This window comes from Dipteris shenzhenensis, chromosome 5 (assembly GCF_047967505.1).
Source record: "Dipteris shenzhenensis isolate YYH24624 ecotype China chromosome 5, Dip_SZ_1.0, whole genome shotgun sequence".
Classification (NCBI taxonomy): Eukaryota; Viridiplantae; Streptophyta; class Polypodiopsida; order Gleicheniales; family Dipteridaceae; genus Dipteris; species Dipteris shenzhenensis.
The window spans coordinates 21,449,192-21,477,044 of record NC_141600.1 but is presented as its reverse complement, the minus strand read 5'-3'; the positions used below and the strand labels follow the sequence as shown (position 1 = coordinate 21,477,044).

Below are 27,853 nucleotides of genomic sequence, written 5' to 3'. Positions count from 1 at the left end.
TTGGCATAGAAATATCCAATAGGCTTTTCCCAAAGTCTCTTGGAAGGAGTTTTCTTTAATCTTTTCCCTTCTTGCGAACTTGAACTTTTTCACATAGTTCTCATTAGAAGAACCACAATAGCTAGTCATGGTTACAACTCAAATGCTCATCAATAATCATAGTGCATGTGTATCATCTTCAAATCAAAGAAGATACTTACAATGGAATAAAATACTATAAGAAAGTATTTGAACCAAAACTCCAGCATTAACTGAGAATATTCTGTCAATGAATCATCCCTATGCTTGATGCATATTCTGTCAATGAATCATCCCTAAGCTTGCATCAAGCATTCAACAACCAAAAAAGCCCAAAATTGTACAGTAAAAACAGAGTGATTTAGACGGCTTGATTCAAGCTCTATGAAGCATAACTGAAGGGGCTTTTTATGCGCAATCAACACTCTTATACTAGAGAATGTTCACCTAGGAGGCCTGCCAAGGGGCTGCTGGAGGAAGTTGGCAACTAGATTGCTCGAGATCGATGCCGGGAATGTGACTGAAGGAGGTGGTGCCATTTGGTGCTACCTAGGATGGACTTGTGTGCCTAAACAAGACCGGACCTGGAGAAACATGAGCCACTCGTTGGAAAGAACATGACTGGACAGGGCCAGAACAGAGGTGATCTGACAGGCGGCCATTTGACAAGGCATATGGGCTCGAAACAGTTAGATAAGACCCCCACTCGGGCAGGGAAAGGCCTGGGCCAGTGGCTGTGTGCCACATGGCCAGGTGGGGCCCTGCAGGCCAGATTGGGCTGGTCAAAGCCAGCCAACCTGCATAGACTGTGGGGTCAGCGAGATCTGTTTGGGTATTTTGGGGGCTCTTTGCCCCTATAACTGCAGCCCCTACAGGGCTCATACTTCATCCATTGGAGGACCATTTTGGGAGCATATTGGAGCAGCAGGCAGCCAGCCTAAAGAACCTATCCAGGAGCAAGAAGGTGGCAGACTGCAGCAGACAAAGAGCTCACAGGAGACTTCACCCTTGGCTGTCTTCCAGGGCAGCAAGAGGTATGGATCAAAGGGCCAAGCACTGCCTTATGTTTTGGCTGTCCGGGAGGGGCAGCATGAAGGTGTGCTTACGGGCACGATAACGAGGCCAACCCAAGCTCTACGGGAGCACACAGGCTGAGTGTTCTAGAAGTACCACAGAGGTAAGGAGGACAGCATATTTTGTTTGTACAAGGGTCCACACTTTGGTGAGACACTGCACTTGCGTTTTGTATTGTGTCCATCTCTTAAAGAAAATATATACTGCCAGTTCTACCTCACTCTCGTGAGCATTGTCTATTTACTTGCTTGTGAAGAGACATGGAAGCTAGCTAGGAACGGAATGGAAATATGAAAAGCAAGATGAAAAGCAGAATGGAAAGGAAAGAAAGTACAAGTGCAAGGCAATAACCAAAATACTCACAAGGTATTGATAGCTTGATGTTGACTGATGTTTTAGACAACAGACAAGTACAACACTATATAGTGTTCCACTAGACTCTAGAAAGTCACAATGTCTATGGGATATCTCCCAATATGACACGTGGAGACTCACTTTGGCTTCATATTCCAACACCCCCCCATGAAGGCAAGGTGAGAGACTACTGGAATGGAACCAAGAACAGAACATGACAATGACAGTCACCAAACTGTGCACCCCATGTAACTCAAAGGCTAAAGTCTGAGCGTGCTCAGAGGTTGTTGATCCAAGCACTCTCATGGCTTGAGACTCAACATGCTCAGAGGCTCACGTTATAGCATGGCTACATGACCAGCTCATAGGTCTGGGAATACACCAACATCTTGGAACTCGGCCAAGCCTGATAACGAGACCTATCAAAGCCAATACATATGGCTCCCACAGTACATCCCCCCTTGGCTTCATAACAGGACATGTCAGGAAGCCACATACCAAAATAGGAAAACCAATACATCTTTTTAGGAGGACTATCCAAGGCAGAGGACCTTTAGACTTAATGAAAACCAAACACTCAATACATATCATTTTAGGGGGACTACCCAGGGCAGAGGACCCCAAAATACATCAAGGTGTAGTTACGAGACGATGATGATGTCGAAGAAGCGCTAGGCAGGAATGCCCGAAAAGATGTGTCGATGAAGTCCATGGGGTAGCTAGACGGAGCACTCACATAGTGACTCTCAAAATGGCTAAGAGAGAGTCACCGATGTCGAAGTAGAGGCTGGAGGTATCACGAGCACTCAGAGAGTCGGTCAAAAGTGGAGCTCGGGCACCAAGGACAATCGGGCGGTAATCAGAGAAGTCGAGAAGTGTTTGGAGCTCACATCAAGCTCGGAGTAGCTCCAATAGAATGTCGGATAGAAGGAGCAAATGGTGGGCTGGAGCAGAGGACAACGATGAAGAGGATGGACAGCTCCACGTTGAGCTGGCTGCATCATGCTTGGGCTGTCAAATCATTGAGCTCCAGAACAAAATGCGCGCGCAGAAACAAATTTCGTCACTTCTTGCAAGGGCTGTAACTTTTCACAGAAAACTCGGATTGTAATGATGTAAAAACAAAATTTGTAGTACTCAAGGTCCTCTAAAACTTTGCTGAAGACACAAAGCCGTGATTCTGCTTCTAGCTCCAGATAGAAGCGTCACATCGTCCGCAGGTCACAGAAAGATGTAGCTGAAGGAAGGAGACGAGAGGTGGAAGATCATGGCGTGGAGAAGAGAGCTCGAGGAAGGAGAGAAGAGGGCAGCCTTCCAAGGAGGAGGAGGTAGAGTAGCTTCATTGGCCTCCCTCACCACAACCTCTTGGAAGGGAAAGGGAAAGAGAGAGCAGGGCTAGGAACATGGCTCTGATACCATATGAAGAGACATGGAAGCTAGCTAGGAATGGAATGGAAATATGGAAAGCATAATGAAGGCAAAATGGAAAGGAAAGAAAGTACAAGTGCAAGGCAATAACCAAAAACTCACAAGGTATTGATAGCTTGATGTTGACTGATGTTTTAGACAATAGACAAGTACAACACTATATAGTGTTCCACTAGATATACCTTTGTAAGACTAGAATAAGTCCAATCATACAAATTTAGATTTTTTGTTGTTCTAAAGATCAAAAATCTACAAAGAAAATAAAAGAGAAAATAAAAGAGAATATGAAAGAGAAGAAAAAAGAGGTAAACAAAAACTTTTAAGAAAAACAAAAGGAAGACATACTTAGCAAGCAAAGCAACACTTATGTCGTCATCAGTGCCCAAGCATAAGCAGCTATACTGGGTTTCTAAAGACCCGCGGAGTCTCTTGGGCAAACCCAGTGCTTACTAAAATACGTCAAATAAACAAAAGAGAAAGAAAACAAGAAATAAAGAAGAAAGGAAGCAGGTGACTAAGCAAAAATAAACAAGCAAGTCAAGAAACAAAATCTTCCAAAAAACTGGAATATCTCTGTCTCTCTCTCTCTCTCTCTCTCTCTCTCTCTCTCTCTCTCACTCTCACTCTTATTTAAAACATAAAAAGCTAAATGGTCCTTTACACTTATGTATTGTTTCCTACAAAGAGTCAAAAATACATTTCTAACTTAGAAAGCACAAGCATACTCACTAGACTCTAGAAAGTCACAATGTCTATGGGATATCTCCCAATATGACACGTGGCATGTCTAGGACTCACTAGACTATAAAACCACACCTAGACCACCTAAAACACTCATTTTAGACTCGCTTCATTCATATTCCAACAGCTTGCACATGTATGTTGTAGCACTTTGAGGAAGTTTTAGATTCCACATCTAACACCACTGTGTGAGTTCCTAGGCTACACACTATTTATCTTCCATTGCTTGTGAGGTTCGAGTGATTCCTACCTTGGTTTTCTAACACATCCCTCCATTGAAATACTTTCTAACACATCCCTCCATTGAAATACTTAGCAGGTGGTTCACCACAGTATTTCGACCCACGTATTCCTCTTGGGGCTTTGTTGGCACCATTTCCCGCTGGACTGTCCAAATTTGTGGTCACATAGGCAATCCATCACTCGGTCTTTTGCTCATAGCACCATTTTCTAAGACCATGACTTCTGGTACAGCCTCATCAATTCTCTGAAGGAGCTACACTTGCATCATCGGAACTGAGTTTGTCTGATCAAAAATCTCATGAAGAATGCATGCGCACTTTGACAGATTCAAGGAAGACAAAAATTCATCATGGTCTGTCCACGCTCGGCGTCCTCAGTATTAGTGACGCTGTTGTCTATATCTTTGCTCGGGCGGCGTCGGACCATCCCTTCTTGAGTCGCTGCTGTTGACGACAATAAAAAACTTCCGTATTACTGCATCTACGCTAATTAACATATTCTGCTGCTTTACAAATGGCATGCAGGCTGCAGCTAGCTACTTCTAGTATTATACAAGTGCTCTATTGATGCAAACCATCCACACAATCTCTTCACGTGTAGAGGCCACAGTTCATGTGCTTGAAGGGTAGCTGCTGAAAGCTTCAAAAGCAAACTAAACATTCTTAATGGAGGAACAGTGAGTGCATATCGCATGTATTTGACTTTGTAACAAGCTCGCTACTCACGTTCAGCCTGTACTATAAATACTTGTAGAGAAAAAAGAATGAAGCAGAGATCGAGAGGCTGCGGATCAAAGAAGCATATAGAACATTTGGTAACAAACCATTTCCAATTCTTGCTGCAGATAGGGACATGAACACAATAGATACGTCAAGAGCAAGAGAGCTTAAACTAAGAAAATTCTTTGCCAAAGGATTCCCATTGTGGCATGAACAACTATAAGGCTCTGACAAAGACAAATACGCCTACCTTTTTTCTGCAAGACTACTAGAATGAAAACATCATGGTCTGGAAAAAGACAAACACAGGATTATAGTGAGTAAAATTGTAAAATATAAGCTCTAAGATCCTTTTCCTCTGAAATTCGGGTTTTTCAAATGTTACTTTCACTCACAGAATATGAGGGCAGTAAAACTGGCAAACTTAAATTTCAATACCAAGAAACGATACCTTTTCAATTGCTGCATCATCTGGAATGATGACGTGGCATTTGCAGCCATAAGCTGGAGCAACTGTGGCAAGACTAATTGCAGTGCTTCCAGCACTTCCCTCAATCACCAGGCCTCCAACCCGAAGCCTTCCAGATCGCAAAGCCTGTAATTGAAGTACAAATGCTCCTTATCTCTGCTTTAAAACTAATAAATGTTCACTCAATTACTTCACACCGAGCTAAAATGACACATATTCACCTACAAGCAGGAATAAGAAACATTATTTCACCATGAAAGATACTAACTACGAAACGCCACTGTCATGGTGAGATAGGGTTATTATACTTACAAATGCACTCAGCATGCAAACATCTTGCACAAACACATGATTGTGCATTTGTGTGTTATGATGAATTTTAATTTATGAAAAAGGGTTTTCTAATGTGTAAAGATGTAACCCACTTCACCAAGGAGTTGAAAGGAAAATGGGGAACTCCATAAGCTTCAGGATGTGACAAGAATCCTGAAGATCAGAGATGTATAGTGGGAGATGTGTAATTAAAGGTGTTCTGTGGAAAGTGGAAAGTTCTAGAGAGAGAGTGAGCATGAAGGGGATCTCAGGATGTGGACATCAAGAAGCACGTTGGTTTAAGAGGTGTGAATTTCAGAGAGGGGGATACCATACGGTTTCTCATGGTAAAGGAATGGAAAAGCTGGTTTTTTAAAGAATTTGCTCTCCTTCCATCACCCTACTTGTATCATGCCAATGAATAACTAAACTCTGCATTTGATATAAATTCCGCTGTCATTTCTTGTGGAGACGCCGGAAAGCACAAGGTCACATGGGACAAAAGGAAACCTATTGTAACTCTTAAACGTATGGTTGCTGCTCATGCCATAAAAGAGCATGTTCATGTTGGAAAGAAATATCTTCAATTAAGAATGGGTGACTCTGTGTACTAGTGTACAATGGTATACAAAGGATCAATTGGTTATGAGCAAATTAGCAAACGAGGGAAAGAGAAAGGCTTAAAAAGCGTCATTATAGACAATATGCCAAAGCTGTAGAAAGCAGAGACGACACGCAATTGAAATTTTATTTGGTAGTGCCTCACTTAATCAAGAATACAAAATATCGACAAGCACAGACTTTTGTTACAGACTTTTATGCATCTGAGTCAGCTGCCGGTGAGGCTGAGAGAGAGGAGCTTGAGGAGCGTCATGGATTAGCAATAGGAGAGTCCACCAAGATGCTGCCAGACGAGGGACACACACTCCACGTGCGACACGGATAGGGACCAAAGCAGCACGATCAAGGTTCGGTCTACCTCAGCCCTTCTTAGAGGCGACCGCCCAAGAGGCGAGGCATCACCCTTGACGTAGCCCACCAGATCCAGAGATCGAGGAGACCATGCCCTCCCCCACACCGCGAGACAACTTGACAGACATAAATACGAGAGCTCCTCACATCTCATCAGAGAGCCACTAGAGGTTACCTGGATATACTGAACCTGAGCAGAAAAGAGGAGTTTTAAAGAGTGGAGGATCAGAAGATGCACCTTCATCAGAGTATGATGACTGTGATTCCGCCTCAAGGGAGTCTACAGCTTAACTACAAGATTCTTTGGCCTGACTCTGTATACAGCCAAGACACTTCGAGAAGAAGAGAATGCTACTAAAAGAGCTCAGAGGAGAGCAAAATGGCATATATGCAATGTGACAATGGTGAAACACGGATACTAGTTAGGGGTGATACAAGCAGAAGAGCCAAAGCATGAGATAAATAGGCTCTTATCTGCAAACTTTATCTTTCCCGTGGAGAATACGGGATGGGTGTCAACCATAGTAGTCACACCAAAGAAAGAGGCAAACTGGTGGATTTGTGTGGATATGCCTCCATTGAATGCCTACACAAAGAGGGATTTTTGTCCCCTTCTATTCCATCATAAGATTTTAGCTCAGTGGCTGGACATGAAAGGTGTACAATATGTCATGGTGGGTACTCAAGGTATTACTGTTAGAAATCGACCAACAGAGGGTACGCACAGCAGAAGATTGATAGAATAGCCCAGTGTGAGGGAAAGAGAGAGGGGTGGAACGTTAGGAGAGGGAGACACAAGAAGTGTGGGTGTGTAAAATGTGTTGAGCCACACCACAAACTCAAAGGTTTTATTAGGATTAGGGATTCACCCTATGACTGTCTTAAGACAGTCATAGGAGTCATAACTTTTAAAGGGTGGCAATGTGCCTTTACCCCAACAACCTCCCACCTAAAGGCCAATGTGCCTAAAGGGGAGAAAAGAATAAAAAATTACAGCAATATACAGTTACTGTATACAAGACCATAAAATAAGAATGGTCTCATCCTAATCCCATGATGTGGCGACAATGTGCAAACCGCTCTGTAGGCAAGCTCTTAGTGAGCAAATCTGCAGGATTATCATCAGTATGCACCTTCACAAGCTCAAGCCGCTTGTCTTCCAGTACCTCCCTGATGAAATGGTATTTCACATCTATGTGCTTGGTCTTCTGATGAAAGACCGGATTCTTTGCCAACATGATAGCACTCTGACTATCACAATGCAAAACTGGCATATCTCCTGTAATGCCCAAATCTCCCACCAGCCGAGTAAGCCATATTGCTTCCTTGCAAGCCTCAGTGGCTGCAACATATTCAGCTTCAGTGGTTGACAGTGCAATGCATTTCTGCAACCGAGACACCCATGATATAGCACCTCCTGCAAATGTGAAAATATAACCGGTAGTAGACTTCCGGTTATCCGCATTCCCTGCATAGTCTGAATCTGTAAAACCATGCACCAATGCATCCTGCCTACCATAGCATATGCACAAGTCTTTGGTACCCTTGAGATACCTCAAGACGCCTTTCACTGCTTCCCAGTGCCGCTTGCCTGGATTTGCCATATACCTGCTGATGACTCCCACCGCAAAAGCAATATCCGGACGAGTGGCAACCATGGCATACATCAAAGAACCAACTGCAGATGCATACGGAACCTTGGCCATCTCAGCCTTATCATCATCTAATCTGGGGCTGTCCTTACTGCTGAGTTTTAAATGAGGAGGCAACGGGGTACTAATAGACTTCCCCCCCTCCATTTTAAACCTCTGCAGTACTTTGTCAATGTACTCCTTCTGTGACAGAAACAAAAGTCCCTTGGACCTGTCACGAATAATCCGCATACCAAGAATATGGTTTGCATCACCCAAGTCTTTCATGTCAAAAGACTTATGCAGTTGCTTCTTCAAAGCACTAATCTCCTGCTAAGATTTGCTAGCAATCAGCATGTCATCCACATATAGAATGAGTAGCATCAAACTGCCATCCTTTGCGCGTTTGGTGTACAAGCAGTGATCGGTCTCACACCTATGATACTTTTGGGACTGCATGAAGGCATCAAACTTCTTGTACCATTCTCTTGGCGCCTGCTTGAGTCCATACAAGCTCCTCTTGAGCTTACATACAAGCTGCTCTTTCCCTTTAACAGCATATCCCTCTGGCTGACTCATGTAGATCTCATCATGGAGATCTCCGTGAAGAAAAGCAGTCTTCACATCCATCTGACATAAATCCATGTCCTCATGAGCAACAAGAGCTAACACTGCTCTCAAGGTAGTCATCTTGACTACACGGGAAAAGATCTCATCAAAGTCAATGCCCTTCTCCTGCTTAAATCCCTTGGCAACCAATCTGGCCTTATACCTCGGTAAAGCATTTGAATCCACTTTGACTTTGTAAACCCACTTGCATGGCAAAACCTTTCTGCCTGCAGGTAGCTGCACCAAGTCCCATGTATCATTATGAAGTAAGGAGTCCATTTCTGACTGCATGGCTTTCTCCCACTTCCTTTTCTCTGTTCTTCCCATAGCTTCCTTGAAGCTGGAAGGCTCACCACAATCTGTCAGCATGATAAAATCAGCCACATTATTGGCTCCTGGAACAAACCTGTCAGGAGGCCGTTGTACACGGGTGCTCCTCCTAACAAAATGCTCCGCATTAGGCTGCTGTCTAGCCTGTTCATCATGCATGACGGGTGGCTGTACCACCATATTTGGCTGTCCTACAGCGCCATTTGCTGGCATATCCAGTGGTGCATCATTGGCAAAATTGTCTGGCTGATTTTCAGCCTGTATACCCTCTTGAACAGGGTTATTTACAGCAGCCTGCTACTGCATATTAATGGGCATTCTTTGCTGTCCGACATCATCATAAACAACCCTCCTGTATTCCACAAGTTGCACGGGTTCTCTGTGTACACAATCCTCTTTAAAGATGACGTCATTGCTGCGTATAATCTTCTGTTTGACAGGATCCCATAACCGGTACCCCATTTCACCTTCGTCACCGTAACCCATGAAGATGCATCTGAAAGACTTTGGCTCCAGTTTGGTGCGCAGTTCTTTGCGTACATGAGCAAAGCACTCGCAGCCAAACACACGTAAGTGCTTATATGAAGGTGGCTTGCCAGACCACACCTCCTCTGGCACTTTCAACTCCAAAGCCTTGTTCGGCGACCTGTTAATTATATGAACTGCTGTTTGCACGGCTTCTGCCCAAAAGCCATGGGGCAATGCAGCATAAGACAACATACATCGAACTTTCTCCTGAATAGTTCGATTCATCCGCTCACTCACACCATTTTGAGATGCATTATGAGGGGCTGTGAGTTCCTGTTTAATGCCCTTAGCTTCGCATAACTGTACAAAAGCATGTGACACATACTCACCCCCATTATCGGATCTGAGGCATTTCAGCCTGCGTCCTGTCCGATTCTCAACCTGAGCGACAAACTTCTTGAAAGCATCCAAGGCATCGCTCTTATGCTTCAAGAAATAGACCCACACTTTGCGTGTGGCATCATCAATAAAAGTAATGAAATACTTTGCACCCCCTAGTGATAGCTCTGGCATCTCACACAAATCAGTGTGCACTAGATCAAGCGGTGCTCTATTCTGGGGAGTTCTCCTCTTATGAGGAGTCATAGAATGCTTTCCAAAAATGCAATGATCACAAGTAGGCAAATCTGAAAATGAAAGAGACGGCAGATAACCCAAACGTGACAGTTCTTGCATTCCTTTAACGGACATGTGTCCCAACCGGCTATGCCACAATGAAACCTTTGGCAGCTCTTATGGCAACAACATAATTACCTACACTGGAAACATAAAGAGGGTACAAGGTATCACTCTTATAACCCTCAGCCACTACAACCTGGCCATCAGTAATCACCCATTTGGAATCCCCAAATGTGGTGTGATAACCACTGTCATCCAACAAGCCAGTGCTAATCAGATTTTTCTTGATTTGCGGCACATGGCGAACACCATATGGCGAACACCATCAAGCATAAATATGCGTCCGTCAGGGAATACTATCTGTATACTGTCAATCCCTGCAATCTGACATGCATAGTTGTTCCCAAGGTGAACAACTCCATGAGTACCTGTGTAGGAAGTAAACCACTCCCTATGAGGCGTAACATGAAAAGAAGCACCTGAATCCAAGAGCCAGGTGTGCATGTCATGGCCATCAACAACCAATGTATGTGCAATTACAGCAGGAGAACATAATACATTGTGTCTGTCACTGTCACTGTCCTCTGCTGCAACATTCACTGCATCCAAGTCATCTGTCTTGGCCTTGCCTTTGCCTTTGCTTCCACTGCCTGCATCCTTTGTCTCAGCCTTCTTGGCTTTCTGATCCCGTATAAACTTGAAGCACTTAGACTTCACATGTCCCTTCTTGCCACAGTAAAAGCATTCAATATCCTTTTTGCCACGGGAATGACTGCGGGATTTGGACTTGCTAGCAGATCTCTCTTTCTGCTGAGTCCTACCTCTTTCCTGTACCTGCAAAGCATTGGAAGACTTGCTGCCCATATTATTCTTCCTGCTCATCTCCTCCATGAGAAGAGAGCTCTCCACATCAGCATACATAAGAGTGACATTTGAATTTGACAGAGTGGTCTTGAAAGTGTCCCAACTCTCAGGGAGGGTACACAACAAGAAAGTAGCCTTGAACTCCTCATCAAGGTTCAATCCCTGTGCAATAAGCTGTGTAAAGATGGCATTGAACTCACTCAAGTGTGAGGTCATAGCTGTACCTTCCTTCATGCGAAGGTCGACAAGCTTCTTCAACCAATAAACCTTACTGGCTGAGCTCTTTTGGGCATACAACTCTTCTAGCCTCTGCCATAGGCCATAAGAGGTCTTTTCTGCCTGAACATTTAACACAAGAGAATCAGTGAGAGTAAGCATGATAGCCGCCCTTGCGGACAAATCAAGCTCCTCCCACTCATCATCTGCCATCCCAGATGGCTTGACACTCTTCACCCTTATGGGCTTAGAAATCTTCTTTAGCAGAAGTACATTCAAACACTGTTCTGCCCATAATGCATAATTGTGTGCCCCTTCCAATTTCTTTATGTTCAGTATTGAGGATTCACTTCCCCCTCATGCCATATCAAACAAGGAAAGTGCCTGACTCCCTGTAAGTCAAAAAATGACTAAATAAAATTCTGATTTCTCAGAAAACCTGCTCTATCAAGAGCCAAGAGCACTCACAATAGCGCTGTTTTTTACTGTCAAAAAATCCTGCAGCAAAACAGAAAATTTTCCCTCCAGTCACTGTACCTTCTGACACACTGTACCGTGCTCAAATAGGCATAAATGTTCCACAAGTGCTTTACAAGTGCATCATCATCTGACGAAACACAAAACACTGATGTCCTGATCACTTCTCCCACCTCAGATGAGGTATTGCACTGATTTTATATGCATAAACCACTTGTCATACACTGTATTGTCAACTGAAAAAGGCTCCAAACACCTCAGCCTGTCACAAACCTGCAACAAAGTATGGGACAAATCCCAAGCAATCACCCTTCTGCCAAGGGGATAAAAGGCATCTGAAGTTCTCAAACAGTAACTCAAGTGCTCACAAGCAAAATCTGGGCAAAAGCCCCTTGATTTGATACTTGTACCAAGTGATAAACACCCTCAACACTGAGGTAGCATACAAAATACAGCGCTCTCCTGGCACTTTCACCTGACAAAGTAATGCATAAACTGCCCTGTGTACACAGTAACAACACAGATCCCAACCTACAAACACTGAAGAGAAAATCTTTTGAGCACTATCAACGATGGACAGTTAGGGACCGAGTAAACTCGATGCGCCCTGGCCAAGCGTGGCTCAGCTGAGATTTTCAAAGTGTCGTACACAAATTGTGACCTGCAAAGAAATGTCACTGATACACTGCGGAAAACGAGACCAATGTGGGCACCCTGGCTCCACACTGCCTCAAGGCATACACTGCATACACTTCCAGGCAAAAGCCCTATGAAATTGTCACCCGAAAATTGAGATTTGCACTCAGCAAAAGCATAAAAGCCCTCTGCAAATTAAGGCATCTTACCTTCCCGAAACAAAATAACTGTGCAACCACCACACACTGTGGCACTAGTCACCTCAAGCACGAGGGACACGAGTGTACTTGCTGTACCTCAAACACACAGTTTTAGAACTGAAAAATTCTGGGAATGCATTAAAAAAAACCTCGTTGTACTTGTGTACCTGCGTGTACTTGCAAGTACCACGCAAAAGGGCAGAGTGCTCTCACTCTTTTCCTTCTTCCACAAAAAAAAATATGTGCCTGCTGTACCTTCTGTACCTGCGCAGGGTACCTGCTGTACCCTGTACCTGCGAGGGCACGGATCCCCAAAAAAAAATGTCGAAGGTCTGGCTGAGGGTACAGCCGGTACGGCTGTACCTGTACTTGCACGCGTCCTCGCCCGCTGATGGAGGTCGGCTGCCTGTGTGCAGCCGGCTGCTGCTGCCCGACAGCTAACAGCTACACGGCCGGCTGTACCTGTCGCGGCATCCGTACAGCCGGTACGGCTGGCTGTACGACTAGTCGCGGCTGCTGCCTTGCAGCCGGTCGACTGGCTGCGGCCACCTGGTAGGCTGCGGCCGCCTGGCTGCTGGTAGCAGCTAGCAGCAGCTAGCTACTGCTGCAGCTATGGCTGCTTGCGCGCCTGCTGCGCGTGGCTGCGCCCTGCTGCCCTGCTCGCTGCTGCCGCGCCCTGATCGCTGCTGAGGGCACGAGGCCCGAGGGGAGAGGGAGGGGTAGAGGGAGGGGTAGACCGGAGTGAGAGGGAGAGGGTGGCTCTGATACCACTTGTGAGGGAAAGAGAGAGGGGTGGAACGTTAGGAGAGGGAGACACAAGAAGTGTGGGTGTGTAAAATGTGTTGAGCCACACCACAAACTCAAAGGTTTTATTAGGATTAGGGATTCACCCTATGACTGTCTTAAGACAATCATAGGGGTCATAACTTTTAAAGGGTGGCAATGTGCCTTTACCCCAACACCCAGGAGCTCACACACTGTGTGGGGAGTGGAATCACAAACTTCTTTAACTTATCTGCATCAAATAGATGTGCAGACTAATCGATAGACAATAATCCAGCCAGATATAGAAGCTAACAAAACAAGATATTTCCGTCCAAAACTATGGACACAACAAAAGAGAGATAGATCCAAAGTCCCACCAAAGCGTGGTCCTTTCAAATCTTACCACCACGTACTTCTACTATCTGCCGGATATCTCTAGACTTGATCCCATGTGCTCCACCTCGAGCGTATGTAGACTCTCCATCCAAATATCAGCTCCTTGCTGCCCTGATAGACAGCCTAAGCTGTGAACTCAGTCCGCAGCACACCTCTAGCTCACCTTCACCTCTAGTGTTGAGGCCCAAGGGAGAGGTTGGCTGCTCCTGTCTGCCCACTCTTGCTGACTGCTGGATGATTGAATGACCCCCAAGGGGGCCCTTTTATAGGCCTCTAGGGGCCTCTAAATAGCCGACTGGTCAGCCCTATTTTGGCCGACTCAGTCTGGCTGAAAACCAACCTGGTTGGCTGCCCCTACCAGCCCAACCAGGGCCCTATATAAGGGTCTTTACTAGGCCCTTTGCAGCCTTTGTTCCAGGCAGGGGCCCAGCCCTTTTGACCAGCCTAACCAAGGCCTGGTTGGCTGGCTCAACCAGCCCCAACCAGCCCTACTGTTGGCCAACCTCTTTGTGGATCTGTCCTGCCATATTCCTGCGCCATCTTTAGGGTATGTTCCAGGCCATGTACCTACCCACACGCCTCACCAGATAGCTCACCATGTAGGCGCCTGTACCCCGGGATACCCTGCCATCTTACGCTGCTCCAGATCTGCCTCTTCCAGGCCAGATCCATGCCATGTATGCATCGCCATCTGCCATGGTCTTGATGCCATGTGTTGCAGCCACTTTGATGAGTCCAGGTACTTTCCTTTTTCTCTCTGATCTCCGGCTCCATGGCAGCCATAGTGCTGCCTATGTGGCCTTCCATCAGTTCCCAGGTCCATCGCCCCCATGCTCTCCTCATATGGGGACTTACAGATGGGGAGGTGACCTTTCCAACAATTACCCGATTCTGCAGAGGAAGATCAGAAGAAAATGCTCTTGGTTCAGTTAATGCGCCAGCCACCTTTCATGTGAGGTGTTCGAACCTTATTTGGGGAGGCTCATATGGATCCTTATAGATGCCTTTTGCATCTACAGTTCCGTTGGAGAACAACTGGAAAAAGAGAAGATGATGGTCAAGGAAAATAAAACCCCAGTAAAAGTCATATAGCAGAAAATAGGGTACATAATTTCAGTCAAAGGGGATTGAGATGGACCCCGAGGAGGTCTCAACAATAAAGGCAAAGCCAGGACCAAAAACAACCAAAGAATTGAAGACTTTTTTGCAGAAGGTCAACATATTATGAAGGTCTTTGTAGAAGCTGGCTCAGGCACTTCATCCCTTGCATCACCTAAACAACAAAGGGGACTGAGTTTGTGTGGACAGCACAGACCCAAAAGACGTCTGAAGAAAGTGAAAGAGATGTTATAGAGAGGGCCCGTCTTGGAAGAAAGATTTCTTCTTCAGTATCATTGTATCTCAGGATGCCATAGCTGTGATCTTATTACAGAAAGGAGAGTAAGGGTATATGCAGCCTATATATTATGCTAGACATCGTATGGTGGCTCCTGAGAGAAGCTATTCAGAAATCAAGAAGCAGGGGCTGTCATTGTTTGCTATACGCAAGTCCAGATTCAGAAAGCCCTTTGTCTTTTCGGCAGATTCAGTAATCATACAGTGTCTCATAATGAAGCCTAACCCCAGGGGAAGATTTGCTAAGTAGTTGGCAAAGTTGCAGGAATTTCAGTTCTCTCTTGTCACTGGGAATGTTGGTTAGGTCACCTCCCCATCTGTAAGCCCCCAAATGAGGAGAGTGTGTAGGAGGGAGACCTAGGGCAGAAGATGCCCAAAGAAGAGAGAGAGGGGGGGCTGCCACATGGGCAGCACCTCACAAAAGAAAAAGACTGCAACAGATGGTGCCAAGTACAAAGCATGGAGCTGGTTTGAAAAGGGGCAGATCTGGAGCAGCAGGTAAGGGCCAGAAGCGCCTGGGATGAGCTGGCCTATGGGCAGGTTAGGGGCCAGGAGGACCTGGCAGCAGCACCAAAGAGGGCATGGCATGAGCCCTTAAATAGGGCAGGAGAGCCAGCCAACCAGACTGACCAGCAGGTCGGCTCGTTAGGGCTGGTCAAGCCTACCGTTAAAGGGGGGACCAGGCACACACAACTAGGCAAGCTCGGCCCCCACTTATAGGAGCTCTGGGGGGCGGTTTGAGGACCTGTTCCAGTCGGCTATGGGCAGACTGAGTCGGCCAGTAAAGGGGCTGCCAGTCAATATTGTTGAGGGGCCTTGGGCCCTATATAAGGGAGGCCATTGTGCCTCAGTTTTGCATCCAGCACTCCAGCAAATCTAGGAGCAGAAGGAGCAGCACAAGCCCCACCTTTGGGCCTACATCCAGGAGGCAAAGCAAGGGCAAGAGTTGCTGCAGACTGAGCTCAAGAGGGCTGGTACCTTGGCTGTCTCCTAGGGCAGTAAGTAGCGGAGGTCAAAGGATGCAGAGTCTACTTACGCTCGAGGTGGGGAGCACGTGGGCTCAAGTTCTAGAGATATTCGGTAGATAGTAGAAGTACGTGGCGGTAAGATCAAAGGACCACGCTTTGGTGGGACTTTGGATCTCTCTCTCTTTGTATTGTGTCCATAGCTTTGGACAGATATATATTCTTTGGTAGCTTCTATATCTGGATGGATCATTGTCTATTGATGAGTCTGCACATCTATTTGAAGCACATAAGTTAAGAAGTTTGTGATTCCACTCCCCACACACACTGTTTGAGCTCCTGGGCTATTCTATCAGTCTTCCGTTGTACCCACTATTGGTCGATTTCTAACATGATATCAGAGCCCAAAAAGGAGGCTCATAAGTGTGGGAGCCTGAAGGCAGGGACCTTGTGTTGGAAAGGTCACCTCCCCATCTGTAAGCCCTCATATGAGGAGAGCATGGGGGGGCTGAACCTAGGGTTTGAGAGACAGACACATGAACAGCAGCATGGCTGCCATGTGGGCAAAGAGATGGAGGGTACCCGGAGCTAGGATGGATCTGCAACAGCAAAAGGCAAAGCAGTAGCCAGCACAAGGAACCCGGAATAAGAGGTGATCACATGGCACTTACATCTACAAGGTGTACATCTTTGTATGGCGCTGAAAAAGGGCCTGGCAGAGGTGCAGTTATGGCGGGATGTGCAGGCGCAGATGTGGAGCAGGTTTTGGGCCTGTTTGGAGGCCCTAGTTAGGGCTGGAGAATGGGCACCCAGCAGAGCAGGAGCAGCAGCAAAGAGGGCTGCAAGGGACTGACCCTCGGAGGGCATATTTATAGCCCATATGGTGTTGGAATGGTCACCTCCCCATCTGTAAGCCCCCATATGAGGAGAGCATTGGGGGGGGTGAACCTAGGCAGAAAAGATAAGGGAGGGGGCTGCCACATGGGCAACACCTCACAGGGAAAGGACAGCACATCAGCCTGTCAAAGGCGCCTCAAGGGCTGTCTGTACGGGCTGGAACAGGCCCCGAATAGTGGCGGACAAGTGGTGCAACTATACGGCTGCAGTACGGCTGCATGGCAGGGGTCTATGGGCAGGCATAAGGCCTGCAAACAGGCATGCAATAGGCGCAGGAATGGGCAAAGGCAGCAGCCCAAAAGGGGCTGCCAAAGGCCCTTATAAAGGGCTGGTTGGACCAGCCAACCAGGTCGGCCAGCAAGCAGACTGTTTGGCCAGGATGAGGCTGGCTGGTCGGTTCATTCAAGGGGGCCTTGTGCCCTATAAAAGGAGGGCTTCCATGCCCTCATTCAATATCACTTGGAGAAGCAGTTGGGGAGCAGACAGCAGCAGCAGCAAGCCCACCCTTGGACCTACACACAGGAGGAGGAGGAGGCTGACATAGGGCTGCAGAATGAGCTCAAGGTGCTGCCCACCTAGGCTGGCTTCCGGACAGCAAGGTGGAAGGGATCTAGATAGAGAGTCTACATATGCTCGAGGTGGAGCACGCAGGCTCAGAGATCTAGAAGTGCTTGGCATCTAGTAGGAGAACCTTTTTGGTATTGTATCCTGTCCTACTTTGTGGACGGACGGAAATATAAAGAGTTGCTTCTATATTTGTTTCTGAGCATTGTCTATTTACTGGCTTGCACATCTATGCACATAAGTTAAGAAGTTTGTGATTCCACCCCACACATCACATTGTGTGAGCTCCTGGGCATTACTATCAGTCTTCTGCTGTGTGTACCCTCTGTTGGGTCATTTCTAACATATGGGACAGCCAGGCAGGTCTGCATAGGGGCTGGGACCCTGCCTTGAAGTGAGGGCCAAAGCCCTAGTTTTGTGGGTCAGGGGCCCTGGTTATGAGAGCCCTTTTAGGGCAGTTTTATAGCAGCCTGGTCGGCCTGTTTGAGTTGGCCAGATGGAGGCTGCTGTTCGGTTTTTTGGGGCAGGCCTTGTGCCCTATAAAAGGAGAGGCCCAAGGTAGGTCCTGCTGCTCCTATCTGCTGGTTGAGGGCTGCTCCAAGTGATGTGTTATGAGGTCAAATGTCTCTACATTCAGGAGGTGAAGGTGACCCAGAACAAGCTGCAGACTAAGCTAAAGGTGCTGCCCACCTAGGCTGGCTTCCGGACAGCAAGGTGGCAGGGATCTAGACAGAGAGTCTACATATGCTCGAGGTGGAGACCATGGGAGAGATCTAGAAGTGCTTGGCATCTAGTAGGAGAACCTATTGGTATTGTGTCCTGTCCTACTTTGAGGACGGACAGAAATATAAAGTGTTGCTTCTATATTTGTCTCTGAGCATTGTCTATTTACTGGCTTGTACATCTATGCACATAAGTTTAAGAAGTCTATGATTCCACACCCCACACCACACTTTGTGAGCTCCTGGGCATTACTCTCAATCTTCCGTTGTGCGTACCCTCTATTGGGTCATTTCTAACATGGTATCAAAGCCCAAGTAGGAGCCTCACAGGTGTAGGAGCCTAAAGGCAGGGACCTTGCTAAAGGAAGAGCTTGATTCAGAAGCTCTTGGGAATCGACTTCCACGACTGGAGGACAATGCCCTTGCGAGAAGGAGGGTGACTCGGGTTCAGTCAAGTGCGTTCACAGTTCTAGTCTACTGAAATTTGAGTTTGGTTGACTTTGCAGTATGGTATAACAGCAGAGATGTCGACCGCTACAGCCTCTTCAGCCCCTGCTCTCCCTTCCTCCTCTCCCAGTTTTCTCTCATTCACTATCCCTAACTTCAGAGAGTCTGAGAAACTGGACGGAAAGTGAAGCAACGGAGTCATTTAGTGGCTCGGAAGCTATGGAAACTGACAACGGGAGTGGAGGCTCTGACGTTAGTTGGGTACAGGAGGAAGCTAGGGACAAGCTCTAAACGACGATAAAGACGACAAGGCGTTGCTGGCAAAGGACTACGCTAGCAAAGGTAAGGGCAAGCCTAACGGTGGCAAGTCCAAGAAAGACGACTCTAATGACAAGGATACTTCCAAGAGGAAGCAGAAGAAGAAGTGCTTCTACTGTGATACGCCAGGACATTTTGCAAAAGACTGCAGAAAGAAGAAGGCGGATCGGAAAAACAAAAGGAAGGAGTCCGACTCAGATTTAGAGGGAGATACAAAGGCCAAAGCAAATGTGGTAATCGAAGAGTTGTTCCACGTGACATCACCGAGTGTTACCGAGGTCAGATATGTTAACCAAGAAACCACAGTGAGGATGTCTGACATAGAGATGTGGGTCGACGAAGAGTCAAATGCCTTTGTGAAGGTGAAGGATAGCATGGAGCGCTTGGTACCTTCCAGGTGTGTGGCTGTTGACACTAACACAAGGGTGGATTCCCATGGAGGGCCCTGGGGTCTCATGGTCAGATGGATGCTGTACTTCAGAAAGGGGACTGTACAGGATAGAGACTCAGCTCTTCATTTGTCTCAGGTGATACGAGATTGGAAGGAATGGGCCTTCTTTGAAGACAGAAGGGGAAGTATTGGTGCTTCTTCAAATCTCGGACGCAGATTGCTAGAAGGTGATGCACAAACAGTACTGAAGCTAGAAGAGTACCTGCTTGAGAACTCAGAGAGAGTTCATGGTCTAGAGATATTCATTCGTTGCAAACCTTGCCAAAGGAAGGACGGGTTGAAACAGACCCTCAAAGCATGGTGCCTGGAAGACTCCACATTGTTCACTCATTATGAGGGGGATAACTGGAAGATCGTGACGGCTGGATTGCTCGAGTTCGAAGGCAGGAACATGACTGAAGGAGGTGGTGCCAGGAGGTGCTACCAAAGATGGACCTGTGTGCCAAGATGGTATGCGGAAGCGGAACCATACCTGGTGTAGCAGGAGCCACTGAATGAAAAGCCAAGAAAAGATTTCGACATCGAAAAGTTCCAAAGGACAACCAGGGAGTTACTGGAGAATCATCATCGATGTGTTGGCATTGGGCCTGGATGTGTCGGTGAGAGGGGGTGTTGGAAAGGTCCCCTCCCCATCTGTAAGCCCCCACATGGGAGGGGTGAACCTAGGGTTTGAGAGACTGACACATGAGCAGCAGCATGGCTGCCATGTGGGCAAGAATCAAAGAGATGGAGGGTACCTAGAGCTAGGATGGATCTGCAGCAGCAAAAGGCGAAGCAGTAGCCAGCACAAGGAACCTGGAATAAGAGGTGATCACATGGCGCTAACATCTATAGGGTGTACGGCTTTGTACGACGTTGAAAAGGGCCTGGCAGAGGTGCAGTTATGGCAGGATGTGCAGGCGCAGATGTGGAGCAGGTTTTGGGCCTGTTTGGAGGCCCTAGTCGGCCTGTTTGGGTCGGCCAGATGTGGCAATCGGAGAACTATTCTTGGTGACACCTCCATGTGTTACTGAGGTAAGATATGCCAACCTAGAAGCCACAATGAAGATGTCTAACATTCAGATGTGGGCCAACGGGGAGTCAGAGACCTTTGTGAAGGTGAAAGACAGCATGGAGTGCTTGGAATCTTCCAGGTGTGTGGTTGTTGATACTGGCACGAGGGTGGATTCCATGGAGTTCCCTAGGGTTTCATGTTCAGATGGCTGCTGTAATTTAGAAGGGGGCAGTACAGGATTACACAAGTTATTGGTATGTGCCTCCATGAGGTACATGGATTGCTTTCAGAGCAAGCGCACAGGTAGTATGATAGTCTCGTATGTACTTGATGTTATTCAATTCAGCCTTTATAGCATGCTGTGGAGAGAATCTGCTCTTCAAATCTCTCAGGTAATGCGAGACTGGAAGGAATGGGCCTTCTTCAAAGGAAAAATGGGAAGACTTGCTTGAGAGCTCAATGAGAGTTCGTGGTCCAGGTTATCTGGAGATATTCTTGGGATTTCATTTCTCGAGATGGTTCTTTTGTTACGGACCTTGCCAAAGGAAGGACGGGTTGAAACAGACCTTGAGAACATGGTGCCTGAAAGACTCCAGGTTGTTCAATCATTATGAGAGGGACAATTGGAAGATCATGGCATCTGGATTGCTCGAGTTCGAAGGCAGGAATGCAACTGACGGTGGTGGTGCCATCTGGTGCTACCGTGGATGGACCTGTGTACCAGGATGATTTGCTTGTGTAGGACCGGACCTGGAGGAGCAAGAGCCACTGGTTGAAAAGCTAGGAACCGGAATCGACACCGGATTGTGCCACAGGATCAGGGGAGATGGAGGGGCAACGTCATTGACATGTTGGCATTGGGCCGAGATGTGTCGGTGAGAGGGGGTGTATGAATTACATCAGCCATCTGAACATGAAACCCTAGGGCACTCCATGGAATCCACCCTCATGTCAGTATCAACAGCCAAACACCTAGGAGCTTCCCAACACTCCATTCTGTCTTCCACCTTCACAAAGGTGTTTGACTCCCAGTCAGCCCACATCTGAATGTCAAGATATCTTCATTGTGGCTTCTAGGTTGGCATATCTTACCTCAATACCACATGGAGTTGTCACCAAGAACAGTTCTCTGATTGCCACATTAGCTTTGGCCTTTGTGTCACCATTTGAATCTATGTCTTTGTGTTCTTCTGATCCGCCTTCTTCTTTCTGCAATCCTTCGCAAATGGCCCGACATGTCAAAATAGAAACACTTTTTATTTTGCTTCCTCTTCTTGGAAATGTCCTCGTCATCTCCAAAGTCATCCTTCCTGGGCTTGCCACCATTAGGCTTGCCCTTTCCTTTGCCAGCAATGCCTTGTCGTTGTTGTCATCGATGAAGAGCTTCTCAACCAAACTTCTTCCTGGAGCAATAACGGACCCAACACCTCAAAAGTCAGAGGTTTGGTCCTCTGTCCTTCTATCACAGTTGTAATGAAGCTTTTAAAACTCCATGGTAGCCTCCAAAGTACCATAAAGACCAACTAGTCAGAGTCTACCTTCTGACCAACCGATGCTAGTTGATCCTTCACCACCTTGACCTTCGTCAAGCGGTCATGTACCGAATCTCCCTCATCCATATCCAAGTTGTAGAGCTGATGCTGAAGAAGCAAGATCCAGGATGTATTATCTGTCTCATACAGATCCTTCAGAATGGCCCACGCCTCTACTGACGTGTCAGTCATCTGGATGTGAGGAAGCACAATGTCCGCCATAGTCCCTATGATCACTGCCAGGGCATGGGCATCTCTATCTTCCCATGCTTTGAGCTCCTCTCCATCTACTGGTATGAGTATCCTCCATTGTTGTCCATCACATCCTCCAGCTTTACTGAGAAGATGAGTAAACAAGAACAGAAAAAAATTACTTGTGAAGCATAGGCTATTGGGGGATACATTGTACAGAATGGGAAGACTGGTGCTGTAAGGAGTGATTGGAAAAGCAAAAGCACAAAGAGTAATAGAGGCCTGTGATGAAGATATGAAAGTCAGCCATTTCGCACATGAGAATAGCTTTTGGCAATAGCTGCTATGCATAAAGATTTTCAAGAATGGTGTACCACCTGCCATATCTACCAGGCTTTTGGCACAAGAAAGCTAAAGATGGGCCCACTACAATTACTCTTGCATTAGGCCCTTTTGAAAAGTGGGGACTGAATTTTGTGGGACCACTATCACACTCCCGTCATGGGAAATAATCATAATAGCTACATATTATGTTACCCGGTGGGCTGAAGCTAAGAGGTGGCAAACTGTAATGCCAAGACAATGGCCAACTTCTTGGATGGTTTGGAAGCCCACTCGAGATTGTAATGGATCATGGCCCGTGTTCAAAGGGAAGATTTTGTAGATCTTGCTGTCCAAACTTTCAATAAGCATAGATACCAGCATACTATACAAGGGAATACTATGCAACATCATTGCAAAATGATTGAGAAGAGTAAAAATGAATGGGAGAAGTGGCTGCCTGCAGCTTTAAGGGCTTGCCAATTGAATTGGAATCACCTTCTTTGAGGATAGCAGTGGCGCCTAACTCAGATGTGGCAAAGCATGTGCAGCAGCATTAGTTATTTTGAAAAAGCTTTATAAGCAAAGACAGGAAGCCTTAATTTCAAGTGAAGAGGAACAAAGGATCATGAAAGCCAAAGTAGATGACAAGGTTTTTTCAGAAAGTTATGAGGAGGGAGATTTGGTTCTAAAGTATGGCATCCGGCTTAATCATTGGCTTGATAAGAAGTTTTTGGTAAAGTGGCAAGAGCTTATGTGATGCTGAAGGCCTATACAAATGGAAGGAGCTTAATGGAAGGAGACTTTAGAGGCAGAAATATGCATAGCCAGTTAAATGCGTGCACGGGGAAGAGCGGGGGAGCGCGGGGATTGCGCATGGAGGTGTGGCTAGCTCAGCAACATTTTCTACTTCCCTCTGCAAAGCATGTCCCCGTACTTGGCAGTCGGGGGGGAATATGTTATGATGAAATTTAATTTATGCAAAACGGTCTTCTAATGTGTGAGGATGTAACCCATACTTCGCCATAGGGTCCACAGGAAAATGGGGAACTCCGTAATCTTCAGGATGCAAAAAAATTCCCGAAGATCGAAGATGTCTACTGGGAGACATGTAATTAAAGGTGTTGAGTGTGGTCATGTGTGTGTGGCGCAGCGTAGTCGGTTTATAAGAATCCAAGTAAGGGTGTAAATGAAAAAAAGAAAATGTTTGAGGATAAGGAACGTGGAGAGAGAGTGAGCCTGAAGGGGACTCTGGGATGTAGACATTGGGGAGCATGTCGGTTGAAGAGAGGCTAGGTGGATTATAGAGGGAGATACTGTATAGTAGTAAGGCATTAGCTCCTAGTTTCTGTTAGAACTCAGAAAATTTGTTGCAATTAACACATACCATAATAAACCAAGAATGGATCCCAATCCCACAAATTTTTTATCTAAAAAACAATGAAAATAAAGATGGGAGAGAGAGAGAGAGAGATGTATTAACGTCCGCAGGAGGCCTCGTGGGCCTATGGGACAAAGTGCACAAAAAAGTAGACTCATACACGCCTCAGTGGGCTGGAGCAAAGGGCACGCTAGGGTCCTACTAATCTATGCTAGCAAAATCATAATCAATCAAGTACAAACTGAATCAAGTCAATCTAGGAGCAGAAACCTACGCTTGGCATAATGATGGCTCTCTAGTGAGCTGTGAAAATATCTCGTATTTGTCTGTCGAGCTGTCGCACGCTGTGGCGAGGGACACGATCTCCTCGATCTCCGAACTCTCTGGGCTGAAATTGTTGTGTAGGATCCCAAGCTAGCTCCTCTACACGCCAAAGCGGCCACCATCTCCTTGCCGTCTAAGAGTCAAACCTAAAGAAAGCAAGCCAAAGGGTAGCAATACAGATCTCAAACACGCTCGAGAGGCACTGGGACTTCAGTTGGGATCCTCGGCAACAGTTGTAGATTTCAGACATCTTTCAGAGATATCAGAGCCCAGTAGATGCTACACACTGTTCAGGGCTAGAATACCAGTGTATTCTCAGTAACTTCAGTGTTTCCAGCATTTCAGCATTATACCTCAGATACTTCAGTTGTTTCATTTATGTTCTTTGCAGTTTAGGGGGTGTACTAGACGCCCTACATGTGGTGTTTTGGTCTCATAGGGCTTTTTGGTCTTTCGTACCTTCCTTTCTTTCTTTATCTTTATCCCTCTCCCCCCACCAAGATTTACCTCTTCAACTATTTGAATGGCTATTGACAAATTCTGCCCACACTTGGTCTCTATAGACCAAACAAAACTTCTCTCTCTCTCTCTCTCTCTCTCTCTCTCTCTCTCTCATACACTTTTATTTTTGGGTGAAAATTCTCTCTCTCTCTCTCTCACACACACACATACATTCATACACAGTTACCTCTTCAATTATTTGAACGGCTACCCTGTCTTTTATGCTTCCTCCAGGATTAAGAAATTCTGCCTTTGCAAAAATCTGTAGACCCATTTAGGATAGCACTTCAATCAGCCTTCGACCAGAAGTGAAAATTCTGGGTGACAAGATAAGAATAAAATAAGTACCTCACAACCCGTAGCCTCAGAAAGACTCTGGATTTTGATAAGGGGCGTATTGCCAATCGCTTCTACAAGTCCTTTTTTATGTTGCGCCGAATTTCTAGCGAGCCCGCGCCGTCGGAATTTTTGGCGGCTCCAGGTAGATACGTAGAAATACGACGCGAAGACCAGGGTCAATGAAGCTGCAGCGGCAGCAAAGACTATCGATGCACGTTTTGGGCTGTGCATGGCTCTTCCCAAGTTCCCTAAAGAATAATATTTGAATTCGTACCGAAGCGTATCATGGGCATCTTGGTGAACTAGTCGTTACTTTCTCTCTCTCTCTCTCTCTATATTGACTAAGGGCCTTAGCACATGGATAGGGCTAGCATAGGTTTAGGATGGGAATCTTTTTGTACTCCCATCCTACACCAAGTGGTCTAGGATGGATTTAGAATGGGAGTAGCCACTTTTTCTCCCATCCTAGACCATGGCCTCTAGACCCTGGCAGCCAGAACAGATTCCCCTTTTTTAAGGATTCAAAAACATGCAAGGATGACATGTATGCTTGTCCCCAAGTGGTCCCCACCTCCTAAACACATGAAATGATGCCATGTGTCCTCTTCCTCCTAAATCCATCCCTAGTTCTTTTTTTGTTAGCACATGGTGGGATGGGAATAGGATAGAAATATGCATGGGACCACTTGGGACCACCTTTTCCCATTCCCATCCTATTTCTTCCCATGTGCTAAGCCCCTAAGATGATGGCTTCTGGCATTGAAAAATGTAGGCTGCCTGAGGAAGTAAAAATCATTTCAATAGGGACCCCCAAATGCTATTAATTAATTTGTTCGTTGGGGGGGAGTGTTTTGCGTGGAGGAGAGGGGGAGGGGGGGATGAGTGACGGGAAGGGATGCATGGAAGGACACTTGTCGTAATTGCATGCCACGTTTAGAGTTATCTGGAGGTGAATGGAGATTTAACCATCATTTGGTGTCGAGCCACGACCAAGGTGATTATGGAGGGAACGAGGTTATGGATGATTGCATGGACGCCTGTATTGAGTGACGACGATGGAACCAGCGCTGGCGATAAATCGGATGTGGAGCTGATAAACCATTGGAGCGAAGATGAAGGCCAAAAAGCTTGCGAGGTGCTATGGCGCAGGCACAGAGGAAGAGGACGACAGACCGAATACTGAAGAAGCTCGAAGGAGACATGAGTCGATGTGGTTTGAGTGTGAGTCAATGTTCTTTGAGAGTGTGTACTTTGATTGCCTGACAACATATGCTGAGCTTTGCAGGACAAAGGGAAGGTCTACGAAGTCTAGCGGCAAGAAAAGCGGGGAGTCTAAAGTTTTCAAGTTGAGTATTACGGTGGGTGTAGGAGGCAATGATGTCGATGTGGGTCTGCTTGTGAGGATAGAGAAAATTCTATAGGAGGCTTGCATGTCTGGCTTATGCGCTGTTGAATGTGGAGGGGCATTGTCTTATCTGCACTTTCAAATGGTTGTCCAAGTTTCCTCGCGAAGCATTCATATGGTAAACAAACTACTTTAGAAGTATCTTGGGCCAGAAGGAGGTTTGATAATGCATCGTGGTTTGAAGCAGCAAAATATTCATACCTATCATGGGATGATAGGATATTGCCTAAAAGACTATGGCCAGCCTCATTTCAAATGTGTGTTGAAAAATGTCAGTCGTGAAGACTTAGAAACAGGAATAGAGTTGTATATCAGGTATGGAGGGGACGCAATAAAAAATGGTGTTTGCCTAAGCAGTGTCAACGTGTTTGATCGTTCATTCCTTTTCTAGAAATTCAAATTGGGTTGTAGGCTTGAAATGCCGCTTAGCAAATGTCTCTTGAAAATGCTTCAATCATGCCTATCCATCTGCAGGTTGGGTAATTCCCTATTAGGGAAAGGGAATGGACGCAAGAAGAGTGCAGTGTGTCTCGAAGGCCGTGGTGTCACCAAATGCCTTAGCACCTGGTGATATCAATTCGATTTTCTTTTGCTCAAAATCTGCAATGACCATGCCGCGACTAAATCACCACATCAACCGATTTAATGCACAGAGATTTTTTGACCTTGGCATAGTCCCCTCTCCTTGTACCGTTTTTCGTACAAATGGACTAGCAGAACCGATTGAAGTTCCCAGTAATGCATTAGGACGTGCAATTGATGTGGGCAATGACAATTTCCTGCTTGCTAATGAAAGTCCACTTTCTCCAAGCCCGGTTGAAAGTAGGGGATCTATTCTAAAGCACCGCCTAGGCAAGGAACCCGTGGCAAGTGTAGAGGGGAGTGAATCGTCTAACAACAATGGCGTGCATCTACCAGATTTTTTTCCTCTGATCACAAAATCCAAAAACGGAATCCATATATGTTAAGAAATGTAGTGGTTGTAGCCTCTCAAAGGCCTTTTGATTTTAATAAAATACAGGAGTGTTTTGTGATTTCAGCGGACCTGTTAATTGTTCATAATCTAAGTTGTTAAGATCGATTAATGTAATGGCCCTCTTAGACCATAGGTTAATGCGCTTAATTTTTACAATTGTTAATTGTTAATAGTAGTGGAGCTCAATAGGACAATAGGACAATAAGACAATAGTTTGAATTGATTAATGTATGAAATATTTGCATTTATATTAATGTGTTATAGCAGGTGAGTACAAGTACTCATGACTAGTGCCTTTACTACGGGAAGTGCTAATAAATTAAGAAGAGAGAATGAACGAATGCCTTTGGTAAATATGCTTGTCATTCAAATTTTCGATTGTACTTATCATGATTGTTCAATTCCTAGCCTTGGATGAGGCCTCTAAGTTGCGGGTTTGACCTTGCAAATCATAACTGATGGGTAGGATACTTTGCACTTGCCTCAATGTAGGTGGGAGTGGTTGACTGCATCACTCTTGTTATATTTA

General features: G+C 46.1%; 1 protein-coding gene across 1 annotated transcript in view; it reads right to left on the bottom strand.

Annotated features, from left to right (window-relative positions):
* Window positions 1-25,271, bottom strand: part of LOC147901738 (Pyridoxal-5'-phosphate-dependent enzyme family protein) — a 57,970-nt gene extending 32,699 nt beyond the window's left edge. Inside the window, exons 1-3 of the mRNA XM_087374711.1 lie at window positions 24,953-25,271; window positions 24,792-24,866; window positions 5,029-5,172 (exon numbers count right to left, since the gene is read on the bottom strand). Of these exons, the coding sequence (XP_087230837.1) occupies window positions 5,029-5,172; window positions 24,792-24,866; window positions 24,953-25,174 (441 nt within the window). The 5' untranslated portion in view covers window positions 25,175-25,271. The remainder of the gene's footprint in view (window positions 1-5,028; window positions 5,173-24,791; window positions 24,867-24,952) is intronic.
* Between the last annotated feature and the right edge of the window lie 2,582 nt (window positions 25,272-27,853).